Raw genomic sequence first — 15723 nt, 5'->3', positions numbered from 1 at the left:
AAAAAGCAACATTGCATGGTGGAAAAATTAAAACAAAACTGATATGTAACTAAACTGCGATGAGAGTTTAACGAAGAACAACTTAAAACCTTGAATAACTGGTCCGTATGTTACTCTGGCTTCTTTTTGTCTTCACGATTTTTTTTTTTAAAACTCACTTAATACATATTTATAATAGAACTTTTATTGAACTTCGAGGACACTAAACTGCACCAACTGGTTTGTTTGTCAGTAATCAGTGCTGTATTGCAAGCTGACATGTCTGCACACATCAAGTCAGAAAATTGTGACATTAGCCCACAGGGTGAGTAAAAGCAGAGACATATTTGTACTTCCATAGAAGAATAAAAAAATAATAATTCCTTACTGTCCTTCAGTGGAAAAATACTCATTTATGCAGCAAAATCGCATTTACAAAAAAGAAGAGGTAAGATTGGTATGTTCTTCTCATAAAAGAAACGTTACCCACCTATATCCACCTGAAGTAGGTAAGGGCCCTGAGTTCTTTTAAATAAATAAATCCCACATGAAACTTCTTTTTCTTCTTTACACGCTGTCTTGAGTTATATATTAAATAAAGAGTTTTCATGGTTTTCTTTGAGTTAAACAACCTCCTAAAACACTCCAGTGGTCCATTTCTTTGATATAAAACGTTAATGACTTGTTTTTAGGGTTTTTGTGTCAAAATCTTGAAGTGTGGGGATTGTGTGGGCGGTGTAACCTCCTTGGTTGGTGACGTAGAAGGAGCCGCAGCCAGCTGTGGCAGACCGCTGTAGAAGGTTACTATTACAGTGTTTATCAGGGCTAATTGAAGCAGAAGAAGAAGTTTTTTTTCTGATCTGGAGTGATGCTGTTGGGAACTCAGCCTCACATTTCACAAGGGGAACTCCCGAGCTTAATGATGATGTCACACAGTCCTCAAGGAGTTTCCCATCCAGACAGCAAGACGCTGCCTGTGTTGGTCCGACTGCGGGTGTACAGTCAGTCACCAGACTTTGGGTTGTAGTTTTTACCAAGAGCTAAACTAATCACATCCATCAGACTTTCTTGTACTTTGGGAAGCTGAAGAATGACACAGCTGCTGTAGTTTTGGGTCAGTGTACACAATTAATTGTAACTATTTCACCTGCACACTATTCCTTATTGGCTATTTACCGCCTTGTTGGCGTTCCTGTGCTTGACACTCCATACGTCACACTTCCGAGAGATCACAGAAAATACAGAAGAGACCTTAGTAAGTTTTTCATTCTTTTATTCCTAATTTTAAATTAGTGTAAATTTTAAAACAAGCACCTTTAAATGACTGTCTTTTGATCTAAACACTTTTCATTTCACCCTTAACATATTTCACAACAACAGGTTTCAGGATCGACATCTAGTACGACATATACTATCATTTTGTACTGGGTTACTGTTAGGACTTTTCAATATTACCAGCCTTTGTGTTTATGTGTAAAACATGCCTACGTGTCACACCGGATGTCAGAGATATTAATTGAGTCATGTTTACATTTTATCGCGCTTACAGGCGTCAGCAAATCATCTAAGTAGGCCAGCCAATCACCCAAGTAACGTCACTGTACCTCTGATAATCTTTGTATCAGGATTGATAGACAGAATGTTTCACTACATGCTGTAAGTTCTGTTTGTGTGATTAATCTGTGTGGCAGAACCGGTCCTGACCGATTCTGCCCCCACCCATTCCTTCTTTCTAATAAAAAGATGCTGATGCTACAGGACTTCAGAACTCGCTGGAGTTTGACCCAAAAGGTCGTTGCTCGAGTGACTTTTCCTTTTGCAGAAGTATCCTAAAAACAATTTACTCTCTCTCTCTGTGTGGTTCTTTGTTCAGGTTGGGTAACTTAGAAAATCCCCAACAATAAAAGAAATAAAAGGTTTCTTGAAAAAAACTTTACTGAACCTGTGCCTATTCTTAAGAAAAAAGAGAAAGAAAAAAGTATATTAAAAATAAAAAACCATCATCTTAAGTTGGTCCTACTGTGGAGCCTGTAGACTATATTACTCAAATAGTTTTATCTTTTTATGTCATATTTAGACATTCCAGTTAGAAACAGACATGATCAAGAATGTAATCAATGAATTAATGAATTAAATCTAGGTTGGCAAAAACATTCAGTGTATCATTTCAAGTAAATCGGCAAACATCTTCCAGGTTGTGGCATAAACATCTGATTAAAATTCTAATAAAACCTCCAGCTTAAGTTCATATGAACTACTTCCTATTCCTACCTGTCTCTCTAATCACTGTTGCTGTAGTAGCCCAGTCATCTGGAAGCTCTACCACCCAGAGTCTTTAGCAGCTCCTCTCTGAACTCCTCACAACATTCTTCCGTCCTCATCTTCCACCATTTGGTCCTCTTCTCTACCGTTCCTCTTTTCCTCTTCTTCACCACAACACTCAACCCCCACCATTGCCTATTATTGCTCACTGCTATGAAAGGCAGGTGATGCTTGTGTGTGTGTGTTCATTTGTTTGTCTGTTAGCAAAATATCTCATGAACCAGTGTGCAAAATGTAATGCAACTCTCAGAAAGGGATCATTGGAAGTACAAATGATTAACTTTTGGAGTCTACTTTATTCAAGACAGCTGCCGTTGTCTTAGCAAGCACAAAAATGGACCTTAGTCAGTTTTACAGAAATTGAGCTCAAATTTGAAATAGTACTAGCTGAGAGTCATCCCCATTATGTACTACAATTGCGAACAGATTGAGATCTTTGATAGAAACTTTAGCGACGATCAATACTTCTATAAATATAACAAAAACACAGAAATATCAAAAATATGACATATCATAAACATTACTTTAAAAACATTTGAATTGGTTTCAAACTGCAACAAAATACAAGCCTGTAATAGTTCACAGAGGCACGATGTGCCAGATGAAAGCAAAAGTTGTCTAGTTCATATAAACATATATTAGAAATCTTTCAATTATTCCTCGATGGGCTGTTGGAATCTCTGGCTCTGATTTCTGCTGTCCATTGAAATCTGTGTGTTGGCTGTTTGGGAGCAAGCCTCCCCCCTTGAGAACTTTTTAAAGTGGTCCACAATAAACCTCCTGAACTTCCTTGTAGCAAAGAAATAAACCACGGGATCCAAAATGCAGTTGAGGCCCATGAAGACCAAAGTTATTTGGTGCGCATCGTTTAGCATTTGACTGGTGTCCTGGTTCCAGCCTACATGGCCCCAGCCCTCGGTGATCTGCAGCACTGCCAGCGTCCAGGGGCCTTGAACAATATGGTGAGGCAGAAAGCACAAAACAAATACGCCCACTACTGCCAAGAGCATCTGCAGCGCTCTCCGTTTTACCCCTCTGGGCCTTTTAGATGAAGACATGGTCCCGTTGGACTTTCTGGAAAGGATTGTGTCTGTATGAAAAGTTGGCTTCGGAGTATGTTGAGAAATTAAGACTCGAGCGATGAGAAAGTTGCACACAACAACAAGGAAAAAGACAACAAAAAACATTGCAATTATCAGGAAATGCAAAAGAGCCACTTTTCTCTTTTCGTAATCAGTTTCGTTTTGGTACCCTTCAAAGCATCGGGTTTTGCCTGATTCGATGTGGGTTTGTGGGCTTGTCATGTTAGGAATGGCCATGGCTACAGTGAACAACCAGATAAGAACGGACACTATGATCCCGCGACGCCTGTGGTCCGAGGAGGCTGCGTCCAGAGGCTGAGTGACCGCCCAGTATCGGTTGAGGCTGATGGCTCCGAGGAAAAGGATGGTACCGTAGGTGTTGATGAAAAAGAGCGAGCCCGTCAGCTGGCACATGAAGTCTCTGAAGACCCAGTCGCCTCTATGACTGTAATAACTGATCCAAAAGGGAAGGGCACACACAAAAAGCAGGTCAGCAACAGTCAGGTTGGTCATGTAGATCCGGATTTCCCCCATGGCCTTCGCTTGTCGGAGGCACCGCAGAACGAACAGCACATAGATGTTGGCGATGAAGCCCACAATGAAGAAGATGCTGTAGGAAACGGGGAAGAGCCAGTAGCGAAACTCAGAGTCCAGAAAGTCGGTGGAGTTCTCGAGAGGCTTCAAATGCTCCATCACTTGTGCCTGCAGAAGAGGAAAAAGCGAGAAAAATCAGTATGTTATCCAACCACGACAGAGCTTTAAACTTTGAAGCAACTGAGGGCTTAGATCAGGATGTGAAAGTCTGCTGAATTAACAAGTTCTGTCTGTCTAAAGGAAGTCTCTGCAGAGTTCTTATAAAACACTTTGCAGGTCGCTAACACAAAGTCGTAACTAAAGACAACAAGGAGAGGTTGAAATGTAATCAGATTTGGGCTGGTAATATTAGCTGGCTATCTTGAAATCTTAAACCTAAGGTTGAAAATGTGCGTGAAGGACCTACATTTTTTTAATTCAAACCTGTTTGCGCCAGCACACTACTGTTGTTTAACATTGCTTTGGTGTCATTAAAACAACAGTCGTTACCTGAAATGGATTTTATTGCAGCAGGACTGGTATTTCTGGAAAGTGTGGAAAAAGAAAACAACTTAACGTCACCTGTCCTGTTCCCCTTTTCACCACTCAGTATTTATTTATAAATGTTCTTTTGATTCACTTTTTTCATCTCTTTCCTCATTCATCTCCTCTTTCTTACTTTCCATTCCTCCTCTTCCAGTTTTTATTGTCATTCAAAGAAGCGTATTTTGTGACATATCTTGATATGTTGGTGTGTAAATTGCAATCAAAGCGCTGACAAGAGTCCGCCTATCACTAAGACTAGCAGCATGTAGGGTTAGTTGTTTTCCATCTTACTCAGCAAACCATTAAAATAGGTCTTCCTGTTTGTGTGAGTGGTTTATCACATTTTATTGTTTTTACCTGCAAGATTACTGGAACTGAAACTCTGAGACAGAAGTGTTATATTAAAAGGGCACAAGAGGTGACTTAAACTGACGCCTTCGCTTCTCTCTGCGCTAAATTTGACTCGCCACAAACCCTTGAAAATATCAGAGGACTGCAGCTGTTGCTAAATCTTATAGACATAAGGAAATGCATAGATGATAAACAAATCTCTTGATTCCAATGCTGAAATCAAAGTGAGATGTATTTTACAAGCAAAACGCAGTAAGAATGCATGTTTTAGTGTAAACTGGCCGTCCCAGGGAGTTTTAGGAGGAGCCTTCACAGCGCACGAGTGTGAAGGCTTTGGGGCGTTGTTCTATTTAAACTTTCAGTAAGCCACACACAAGCTGACATTTGTCACCATCCAAAAATGAATAAAAGAAGGATGAAACATAAAATGCAGGGGTGTCAAACTCCAGGCTTCCTGGAAGTTTTAGGGTTTTTGTGTGCTCCATCACACCTGATTCAAACGGTTTAATTACCTCCTCAACAAATCATCAAGTTCTCCAGCTTCACGTCCACAAGTCCTTCATTTAAAGCAGGTGTTTTAAAGCAAGAACACATCTAAAACATGCAGGAGATTGGCTCCGAGGAACAGAGTTTGATATATTAGCCAACTAATATTACCAGCCCAATTACACCAAAGCGATGTAAAGGATTATGTTTGAATTTCTCATGAAATTCAGATGAAAGCATTGGTTAATTTTTTGGCCCGTTACAAAATCCTCACACATTACTCCAAATAATAATTTCAGTATAATCAGTGTTAACTTTAATCTAGCCTACTTAGTTTAAATTTGTTATCTATCATCCACTAAATGTAGAGGACAGTTTGGTGATGAAAGTTTCCCGGTAGTTAAAAATAAAATAAGTTATTACCAGTCATATTACTTTTTAAAACCTGACATCTATTCATTTCTTTATTTTAGCCCAATTTTGGACTCTGGAGAATATAAAATTATGAATATTTTAATGGATCAGGTTGCAATTCCATGAAACCATTTTTATTGAAAGCTTAAACCAGATAGGTGTGGTAGCAGAAAAGATAAGGGAGATGTGAAAGAAGCAGCTTGTTGATTTTTATCAGTTTGAATTCTCAGAAATAAGATTTGGAACAAACTCATCCCTGGGATTTTCAACATTTCAGCAAGATGGGTTTTCCAGTTTCACTTCGTCTTCCCTATAGTATTTCATTCATTCCTCGATGACTGGAAGAATACAAGGATATCATATACCTCTTGTTAATTTTTGAGCTTTTTACTGGCTGTTTAGTCACAGTCAGTGCTTTTATCATAAATGATTCATTTAGAACAATAGGTTATGCTGACAACCTTTTGTAAAGCTTTTTTGGTAGTTAACGAATAAGACGGCCTTCTTTTAGTTTGTGTAAACTTGCAAAACCTTCAACAAGTAGCATTTATCTCTCTGGGAAAAAAAAAAGCATTTTACATTTCCTCAGAAATACTCTGATATTTATTCAGTCTTTTTTGGGGAGTTAGCTTTTTTGTCAAGGTTCTGGTTTTGGTTCCTATTTTTAAAATGTCAGGTTACAACCCGAATTTGAAAATAACATTAAATGTGATGTGAGCATGAAACTAACCGTCCTACACAAATTACTTACTTTCAGTGTTAATATGCAATTTAAAAAAGGGAATTCAGACCCATCTCCCCATATAAAAATCTAATAGAATTTTTTGGGGCTTTATGCAGCTTTTTTAACTGTTTACCCTAAAACTGGGCTTTTATGACCTTCAATAATTTATTTTCAACACATTTTTAATAGTTTTGGTCAAAGCATGATCATTTAAAAAGACTACGAGATGTTCTGTTGCTGCATAACAAAACAATTAATGGTGATAATTAATATGCCATCCTTTACAGAGAATGGACAGTTAACTGGTTTTAGTATACAGCAAATAAATGATGTATTATTAGATGATAAGGCATTTTACTAGCCTTGATTCTGTTGTATTGTAAGCAATTAATCAGCTGTAAACGCTAATATATTTGTAGTGAAAATAAGCAGAAATTCATAATATTTAAGAGTAAAACGAAATCCATCTCAAGAAAAATAATCTGCTTTACAATGTTCGCTTTTTTGACAGTAATGAATTAAAACCTGTACAAGTAATAACAAGAAATCCTTTTTTTTCCCAACACACAACAAATGTTAAACTTGTTTCAGTGCAAGAGCTTCTTATCTACTTATCTAATCTAACCAGTCTGTTTCCTTAATCTCAAGATCTGAGCTTTGTGTTGTAATGTAGATATATCTGCCTAAATGAAACAACTTTTTTCATTCCATACTTTCAGAAAAATTACAAAAAGACAAATAAAAACTGAGCAGGCCAGCTGTGCACATACCTTCTTCTGCGTTGTTCTGTTTCTCAGGTGTCCAGTTTTAACTCGCTGCACCCAAAGCTCACCTCCTCCAAGCTGCGTCTGGCTGTGAGTGCGAGAGCGTGTGTGCGCTTTCAAAGAAGGAAATGAAGGAAGCGTCAAGAAAAAAAAAAGAAAAAAAAAAAACCCTGCATGATGCAAGATGCAGATTCACCTCTACATTCTCACATGATTGCTCGTGTCCTCCAAAGCAAAACTACATCACATATCTTGACGCAATTTGGGAATTCTTGCACATGGTTTTTATTTCTCTCTTCCTGGAAGATATAAATTTATTGTGCTGGGAGAAGGAGCCTAATTCAAATAAAAAAATAAACAAGTCAAAAGGAAAGAAAAAGTAAGGCACTATTCCAGAGCTGGACTTCAGATTGCGTCAATGGACTGATGGATAAACAAATGAGCAAAACACTGTTGACACTAAAAAACACACAAATAATGAAGGACACCCCAAATTAAAATGGCCTTCATTCTAAACTTCTGACTGTTTAGTTTTTTAAAGGCACCAGGCGTATGGACTGGGTGCAGAAGCACAGAGAACAACAATAAACAAGCAAGAAAACTGATTCTTTATTGGTACTGAACTTTAAAAACCCATGAGGCATGCATGTTACCCAGCAGGGTGTAGCTATTGCAGCATTGTGACTATGACCGATTTACGATCTGAAACACGGTGCAGATACAAGAAGACAGAAGATGTGTCAGACTGCAGGCCAAAAGCCAGGATGCCACAACCATGACACACACTGGGAAATGAGAAACAAACAGAACTCATATTATTGGCCTAGTATTGCTTGAAGGGATGCATGCTGGAGTTTTATCAGACACTATCTTATGATGAGAAATATTTTGTTCAAACCTCGTATCTGATGTGATATCTCGCAATATTTGAGCTTGAAGTATGTGCTGCGAATGATTCTCAGCTACTACCACACCAAGCCTCGGCTCAGTATCTGTGAAACTGACTCATTTACAGCCATTTTTGAGACTGGCTAAGGTCGACTAGCTGCCACCTAATTTGGGTTGACTCCAAAAACTTATGTTGTACATGTGCAATGATTACTGATTACTTTCTAAGAATTTCATTGAAATCCATCCAGTGGTTTGTTAGATATTTTGTTAACAGACAAACAAACAAACACACACAAACACAGGCTAAAGAAATTCTGTTTTACAGTGTAATTCTTATATAAACAACTCATCAATTGTCCCCCTCCTCCGAAGTCTAAAGTATGAAAAGGTTTTTTCCTTTGTACATGTATGCTTATGTTTGTTTGTCTGTAGCATTAGCAAAATATCTCATCAAGCACTCGATTGGTTTTAATGAAACTCTGACAGTAATAAATAAATATACATCTGCAATTGAGTAGAATGGAGTCAACCCCATTCAAGATGGCTGCCACATCAGAGCAACCTTAGCAAGCACAAACATGGCTGTAACTCAGTCATACCTGGAGCTCTACATATCAGCAGGATCTTGCGATATCGCATTAGATCACCGTCTATTCATAAGGTTTGACCAAGTCTAACTTTGTGGGGTATCTGCAAATTTCTGCTTCATAGAAAAGTATCATATGTGATAGAATAGCAGCCCTCTGTCATCACCACAAGACCTCAGAAGAGGAAGGTGGTTTTTGTGAAGAAGCTCGTAGGTATATTATCTGCAACAGATGTGGTATAGAACAAAAACAGAACGTATACTTGAAATGATGTATTTTCTTGCTATACAGCTAATGATAAAACAAAGGCTTTGTGTTCGTACATTATCCAGACTCGTTTGTGGTTGTTCATACAACTGCCACGGCTCAGGAGCAGGTTATATATCATAGCCACATGAGGGAGGCAGAGACTAGATTTTAAGCAGTGCACTCAGCAGGGAAATGGCTTCGTCCAGGCTTTATACCAGTTCGGTCTGTGTGAACTGCCTGAACCACCGCTCTCTCTGCCGAAAGCAGCAGTACCCTTCTGTGGTGAATGTTTACTTCCAGCTTCTTTCTATATAAGTTCACAACACAGCACATCATCCACTCCCTGGTGCCACAGCATAATTCCTGGATTAAGGTTAACGAGCCTCCCCAACCTTATTGCTGTTATTATGGCTTGGCAGTGGAACATGACAGCAGAGCCTTTTTTTGGTGGCGGCGTGCCCTGCATGACTGCCAGGCATGCTGCGCCATTACTGGGTATACAGGCCTGCACTATAAAATCTTTTTTCTTTTTTTTTTTTTTCTACATGCAACTCATGGTTTGGGTGTGGATTTGAAACATTCCTCGGTAAGTTGCTGAGATTTGTCTTGGTCATGAAATGGAGAGTAGCTGATGTGAGATGTGGTTTTGCGCACATCAGCCTGCGTGGGCCTTCCTGTGCGGTGTTTGCATGTTGCCCCAGCTGCCTGTGTGGGGTTTTTTTTGCTCTGGTTTTCCTCTTGCACTCCAAAGACATGTAGGATAGGTTAGAGGCAACTGAAATTGCTCATTATGGTGAATTATGGCGAATGGTCTGTATGGGCGTATTCGTTGCCTCTCATTGTCAGTCGCCGTTGGCTCTCTGGGACATTGGCACAAACTAACAGAAGATATGAAGTAAACACATCACACAGCAGTGAATCAGCAGCAACTACACATTTATTGGTAATGTTAGTTAATGAAGTCATAAAAAAATGATCAAAAAATACTTCTTTATGGAGTCATTATGAACAATATGAGTTCTTCTGACTTAAAAACAGAACATAACTTGAAATAAATTGATAAAATATCTACTAATGTAAAGCCAGGAAATTTTCTAATTCAACTTGCATGTGTTTTAGAAGTTGTGAAATAAATTGTTAAATACTGCCTAAATAATTATGAGCACTATAACTCACAGATTTAGATGTTTTAAAGTGGGGTTCTGTGAAAAGGTTATGATCTAGCTCTTTAAACAACCTCAATTTGGAGAAGTAGAGTTGAATTCTGTCCAGATTGATAAGCTATCTGGCCCTAGCTCCTTTACTTTGGAAGTCAGAACTTGGATCTGGGACTGACCACAGACCTGACCAAACCGTGTTCCAGTTCCAAGTTGGAAAACCAGTAGGATTTGCCAATTGTTGTGCTCAGTGACCAGGCTAACATTCGCAAAAGCCAACAAACAATGGATTTCTTCACATTCTGTGCATTCAAACACTGTACCAACTCATAGTTGTTAAAGAGTACTATGTTTGTGACTGGATTAATGAGGTACAAACTGACAGATGTAAAACTAAAACGTTTATTATTGCATGTTTATTTCATGCACAAGGCAACCAAATTGGACTTTGAGATCGAGGTCAGAAATGTACAACTTTCCAAGTTAAAATTCAAACGTGGGAACAGTGGGAAACATTCCAAGTGATTTGTTTTTCACTTGGCTCTCGGAAATTCTGACTTCCAATTACAACTGTAACACAACACAAAACGAAAGTGGAGGGTTCCCATTGTGAAACTGTTCCAATCTCAAAAAATTCCACAATGATTCAAACAAATCTTTCCCTTTTTCTCCCAACTGAGGCCATTCAAAGAGTTATCTTCAACAGGTAGGATCTTAATTGCTCATAACTTTTCCACAGAATCCTAAAAAATCCAAACTATTCCTTTAAGACTTTAAGATTTGGCTTCACCCTGCAAACCTTTTTTATTGTTTCTCAAATGCATGGCCTCTACACAGTACAGGAAAGAAGACTAATCAGATGCAGGTCCGCGTCGGATTGCTGATGTTCTGGACTGCTGCTTAGGTTCATCCAAGGAATCCTTCCTCTTGAGGAGTGGTTGCACAGGTGTGCAGAGACAGAAAGAGGGAATACTGCCAGGAATTCCCTGTTTTTTTATGGGATGGAAAGGGTTAGAAGACAGTTACAAGCAAGAGTGATGTGAGGACACAGGAAGGGAGTAAGCCACCTTCTTCCCCCGTTATCACCTTTTTACATCTGCACCTTCACCTCATCATGACCTTGAGACACATCGTCTCTTGCAGACTTGAAACACCCGAGCATTTATACACCCAGGCACTACGCTCAGGCCGCTTCAGGAGGGAGGAATGTTAAAAAATGAGGTGAAGAAATGAGGAAAAAGTCCATGTTCTGCCTGGCGGAGGGTTCTCATCTGAGACTGTAGGTCTCTCTCAGGCAGATTTACTGCATGCCAGAGGCTGAGAGTTGAGGAATGTCCCCCTGCAGTGCGAATGAGAGGGCCATGGGAGGGTGAGCTAGACAGGCCAAGGCATCTGTACTTCTAGATGATATAGGACATGACAGTAAGTCAGGACTTTCAAAGGATTTGGAGCTCTCTCGTCCGTCTCATGGGACATTCTGCTTCCAAATTAAGACATAACAACCTTAAATATCCAAACCTCTTAAGCTGCTGGAATCCAGCTTTTATTGTTTTAATTGGAAAAGATGACTGAGATTCACATGATGCCATCGGACAAAGGAGGCTGCTTTTCTCAAAATGTTCCCCTACAACCAGCATGAGGCCGATGCCTTTGGATAAACCCCTGTTTCCAGACACAACAAGCTGCCCCACATTTTGATCGACCAGAGTTACATCTGTTTAAATACTGGCCCATAACCTACTCTGTGAGGATAGTGAATTATGCATGTTAATCCTGATTCCCACTGTGGCAAGAACGGAAAAGCTCCAGCGTAATCCATATCGTGGCTGGAAATCCTTCCAATTTGCTCAGATTTTATTTCTTATTATGTGGCCAAATCAAAATATCACGTGACTATTGAGCCCTACACTGTCTTGCAATTTTAGTTATCTGTGATTAATAAATATTATCTGCAGTTGCAGCTACTGCTACTGGATAAAATGCTGAAACTGGTGAATTGCAGACGGCAAACAAAACCTTAGGATTCTGCTTGAACGTCAACTGTTTTGATTAATTTGTGTTGTGCCCTTCATCCACGGCTTCTTACCAGAACAAACAAGCTCCTTGTTGGTGGAGGATGTTTGTGATTAGGAAGGATGTTGGCCAGAAACCTGTTCTTCCTGAATCAGCTGCTCTGTGTATGCTGCAGCATGGAGTACAGTAGATTACATTCCCTGAAAACCCCTGACCTTCTGCAGTAACGGTGGCGTGGATTTATACCATTTGATGAATTAAGGTAAATTCCCAAAACGAAAGAAAGTGGTCTGAGCATGAGCCAAACCACCTATGATGGATAAAACATGACATGTACACATCCTTATAAAACAGGCTTTTTTTCCATGCCTGCCTTTACACACACAAGTCCTTTTCTTGTTTCTATTACCTTGATAGATTATTTGTACTTTTATTCATTATAAATCATCGCTTGTTTTAATATGCAAAGCAGAATCAAAGCCCTGGAAACGGAGCGGTATTTTTATTTCTCACACTGGAATCATTAAATGGGGAAAAAAACAGATTTGAAAATAGTTTATCAGAAAATGTACATAGTAAGTCATACATATTCACATACGCCTGTGCTTGGCTTCGCTGCTGTGGCATTTAGGTGTCTGAGCATGCCTGGTTATGCCTTTGACTTGCAGCTGCGTCTGTGAAAGGATTAAATTCCTCTTTGATGACTTTTAGTATCTTTTCTCAGCTAGAGAGGATGACAACATTATTTACACCTCACTTAGCCCTTTTATGTCTAGTGATATGAACAGAACAGTATGTCCCTTGAAAGGGAGGTATGTTAAAAACGTGAGAAACAACGCAGTAAAATGATCATGAGATTTTAATGTCCATTTGTTGTGTCTTTCAGCCTTAAACAACAAGGAGAGCATCAGCGTGTTGACTATGTCTCTTTGGAAAGAGAATAGATCATGATTATTATCACACAAATTATATTTATTGTTTGCAAAAGGGCGTTTGTGTATTTGCCCACGTGTTTGTTTATCTGCCTTGTTAGCAAAATATCTCATGAACCAGTGACCAAATTTAATGAAACTCACAGAAGTAATCACTAGATGCACATCTACACCTGATTAATGTTTGGAGGCAACCCCATTCAAGATGGCTGCCACACCCAACTGACAGTACAAGACACAAACATGGCTCTAAGTCCATTGAGCTAAAATTTGGTGTGGTAGTAGCTGAGCATCATCTCCAACACATACTCTAAACATTAAATGTTATGAAATATCTTTGCTTACAGTCTTAGCATTAACCCTAACCCAACCCAATTCAAGTTCATTCACCTTAGCTAACAAAAAATTGTGTACAACTTTGTAAAATTTACAGATTTTCAGCTAAATTTGAATGTGGTAGTACCCGAGAGTCATCCTCAAAATTGGGTATAACATTATTCTCTTGGCTAAAACAAAGGCTATAACTCCTTCATTGATCATTCTTTATAAGATAATGGATGAATGATAGGCATCCCTTTAAGGAAAGCTATTCCTTTAATTATTTGATAAGATTTCACATGCTGATCACATTCCCAGATATTAGACAGGTATCTACTGGTACATTTCAAGAATATCATTGAAAAGTCAGTTTATTTCAGTAATGTAACTCAAAAAGTGAAACTCATTTATTATATAGAATCATTTCACACAGAGTGATATATTTCAAAAGTTAATTTCTGTTAATTTTGCTGGTTATGGCTTACAGCTAATAAAACCCCAAATTCAGTTTCTCAGAATATTAGATTATTACATAAGATCAACAGATTCACAGCTGTCTTATTCTGTGTCAAGCCACTCCTGAACCAGAGACAACATCAGAAGCGTCTTATCTGGGCAAAGGACCAAATAGGTTGGACTGTTGCTCAGTTCAATGTCCTCATTTTATTTGGAAATCAAGGTCCCAGAGTCTGAAGGAGGAGTGAAGAGGCACAGAATCCGAGCTACTTGAGGACCAGAAGGAAGTTTCCTTGGGTGGTGATGATTTGGAGAACCATGCCATTTATCGCTGTTGGTCCACTGCGTTTCAGCAAGTCCAAAGTACAGGAGAGTCCAGAACTAGGATATTTTAGGATTGCTTCCTTCTGCTGCCAAGTTTTATGGAGACGCTGATTTCATTTTTCAGCAGGACTTGGCAACCTGCCCACTCTGACAAATGTACCAATACCTGGTTTAACATCCACATTATCACCTGACCACAAGGAATCTACTGGGTTCTGTAAAGAGGACAATGAAAGACACAATGCAGACTAGATGAAGGCCACTATCAAAGCAGACTTGGGCTTCCAGAACATGTCAGCAGCTCATACAGTAACATGAAAATGAGCTCCAACCAAGTACTGAGCATATATACTGTACAGTACATGGATATACTTTTCAGCAGGCCATCATTTCTGTATTAAAATTATTGTTTTCATTAGTCTTATGTACTAATTTACTGTTCTGAGAAACGGAATTTTGGCTTTACATTAGCTGCAAGCCAGAATCATCAAAATAATCAGACAAACACCTAATGTATCACTTTGTGTGTCATGAGTCTATAAAAACACAAGTTTTACTGTTTAAACTGAATTACGGACCTTTTCAATGATATTCTAATTTACTGAGATGTGCTGTAAGTTGTATAATATCCACTGGTACTTTAAAAATGCAATAAAAACGCAAAAAGAAGACATTTGTGTTCTGCAGGATTGCTGCAGAAAGGCACAGCCAGTGGCATCATGGGTAAAAACTTAGTTTCTGTCCCAATTAATGAGCCTTAAAAGTGTAGGTTTTGGCATTATTCAAAGCTGTAATCTTTTGATATGAGTAAAGGGTTAATAAAAAAGAAGTCTGGACTGCTACTTGTTTGGATTCTTTCCCCTCCACTGGCCACACTTGCGTGCAGTTCGGCGGGGAGGGAGAGAGGCGGGACCTCGCAGCCGGGAAGGGCGTTCTCTTTGCGGTCAGACCGGGGAAGAGTCATCCAGAGGGGTGGGTCCTCCTCCGGCAGCAGCAAAAAGGAAAGCCCACTTTTTTTTTTTTTTCTTCTTCATTGTTAAGGACGCGGTGGAATGTGATGGTTTGATCTCGGACGGACCAGGGAGGGAAATATCCACAGCTAAGGACCAAGGGAAAGGGAGGGGAGCAGCCACCCTCCCGTCACCTCCGGCTCTCTCTCCGGGCTCCGTCTGAGGATCCTGCGGGTGAACTTGTCCCGGCTGCAGTGAAAGTTGTGGATTAAACCTCTGCTCTTTTTTTTTCTTCTTTTTTTTTGGTTTCTCCCCTCCTCCTCCTCCTCCTCCTCTCCTGTATCTGTGCGGTGGAGGAGCCGCAAAAAAGTCCGTTTTTACTTGCTTGTGTTTGGGGTTTGGCCCGGAAATGTGTTCGGGGAGTCAGGCGGCGGCTTCCTGAGTTGGACCGAGCCAGCTGGGACTGCAGGGAGAGACGAGTCCGAACTGCGGCAAATTTTCCAGCCCTCCTCCTCCTGTCCACCTCTTCTCCTTTCTCCGGTCGCCAAAGGAAAGCATCCAGGGTCTGCAGAGAAAAGCCCAGGTGATATATACTGCGAAATATT

The 15723-nt window shown here is 39.6% G+C and overlaps 2 protein-coding genes across 3 annotated transcripts in view; one reads left to right on the top strand and one right to left on the bottom strand.

Moving 5' to 3' along the window:
• Positions 1–2577: 2577 nt before the first annotated feature.
• Positions 2578–7371, bottom strand: ptafr (platelet-activating factor receptor). The gene is made up of 2 exons (XM_017413347.3): positions 7248–7371; positions 2578–4085 (listed from the first exon to the last, which is right to left on the bottom strand). The coding sequence occupies exon 2, from the start codon at positions 4074–4076 to the stop codon at positions 2955–2957; it is 1122 nt and encodes a 373-aa protein (XP_017268836.1). The 5' UTR covers positions 4077–4085; positions 7248–7371; the 3' UTR covers positions 2578–2954.
• Positions 7372–15211: 7840 nt separating this feature from the next.
• luzp1 (leucine zipper protein 1) overlaps positions 15212–15723 on the top strand; it is a 36343-nt gene continuing 35831 nt past the window's right edge. For both annotated transcript variants that reach the window (XM_017418532.3, XM_037977733.1), the window contains exon 1: positions 15212–15701. The gene's annotated coding sequence lies outside the window, so the exon portion shown is untranslated. The remainder of the gene's footprint in view (positions 15702–15723) is intronic.

This window comes from Kryptolebias marmoratus, linkage group LG10 (assembly GCF_001649575.2).
Source record: "Kryptolebias marmoratus isolate JLee-2015 linkage group LG10, ASM164957v2, whole genome shotgun sequence".
Classification (NCBI taxonomy): Eukaryota; Metazoa; Chordata; class Actinopteri; order Cyprinodontiformes; family Rivulidae; genus Kryptolebias; species Kryptolebias marmoratus.
The sequence above is the reverse complement of the archived record's forward strand: the minus strand, read 5'-3'. Positions and strand labels throughout refer to the sequence as shown.

Bases quoted from the DNA above. Each gene is read 5' to 3' on its own strand.
- ptafr (XM_017413347.3), bottom strand. From the start codon at position 4,076: ATGGAGCATTTGAAGCCTCTCGAGAACTCCACCGACTTTCTGGACTCT.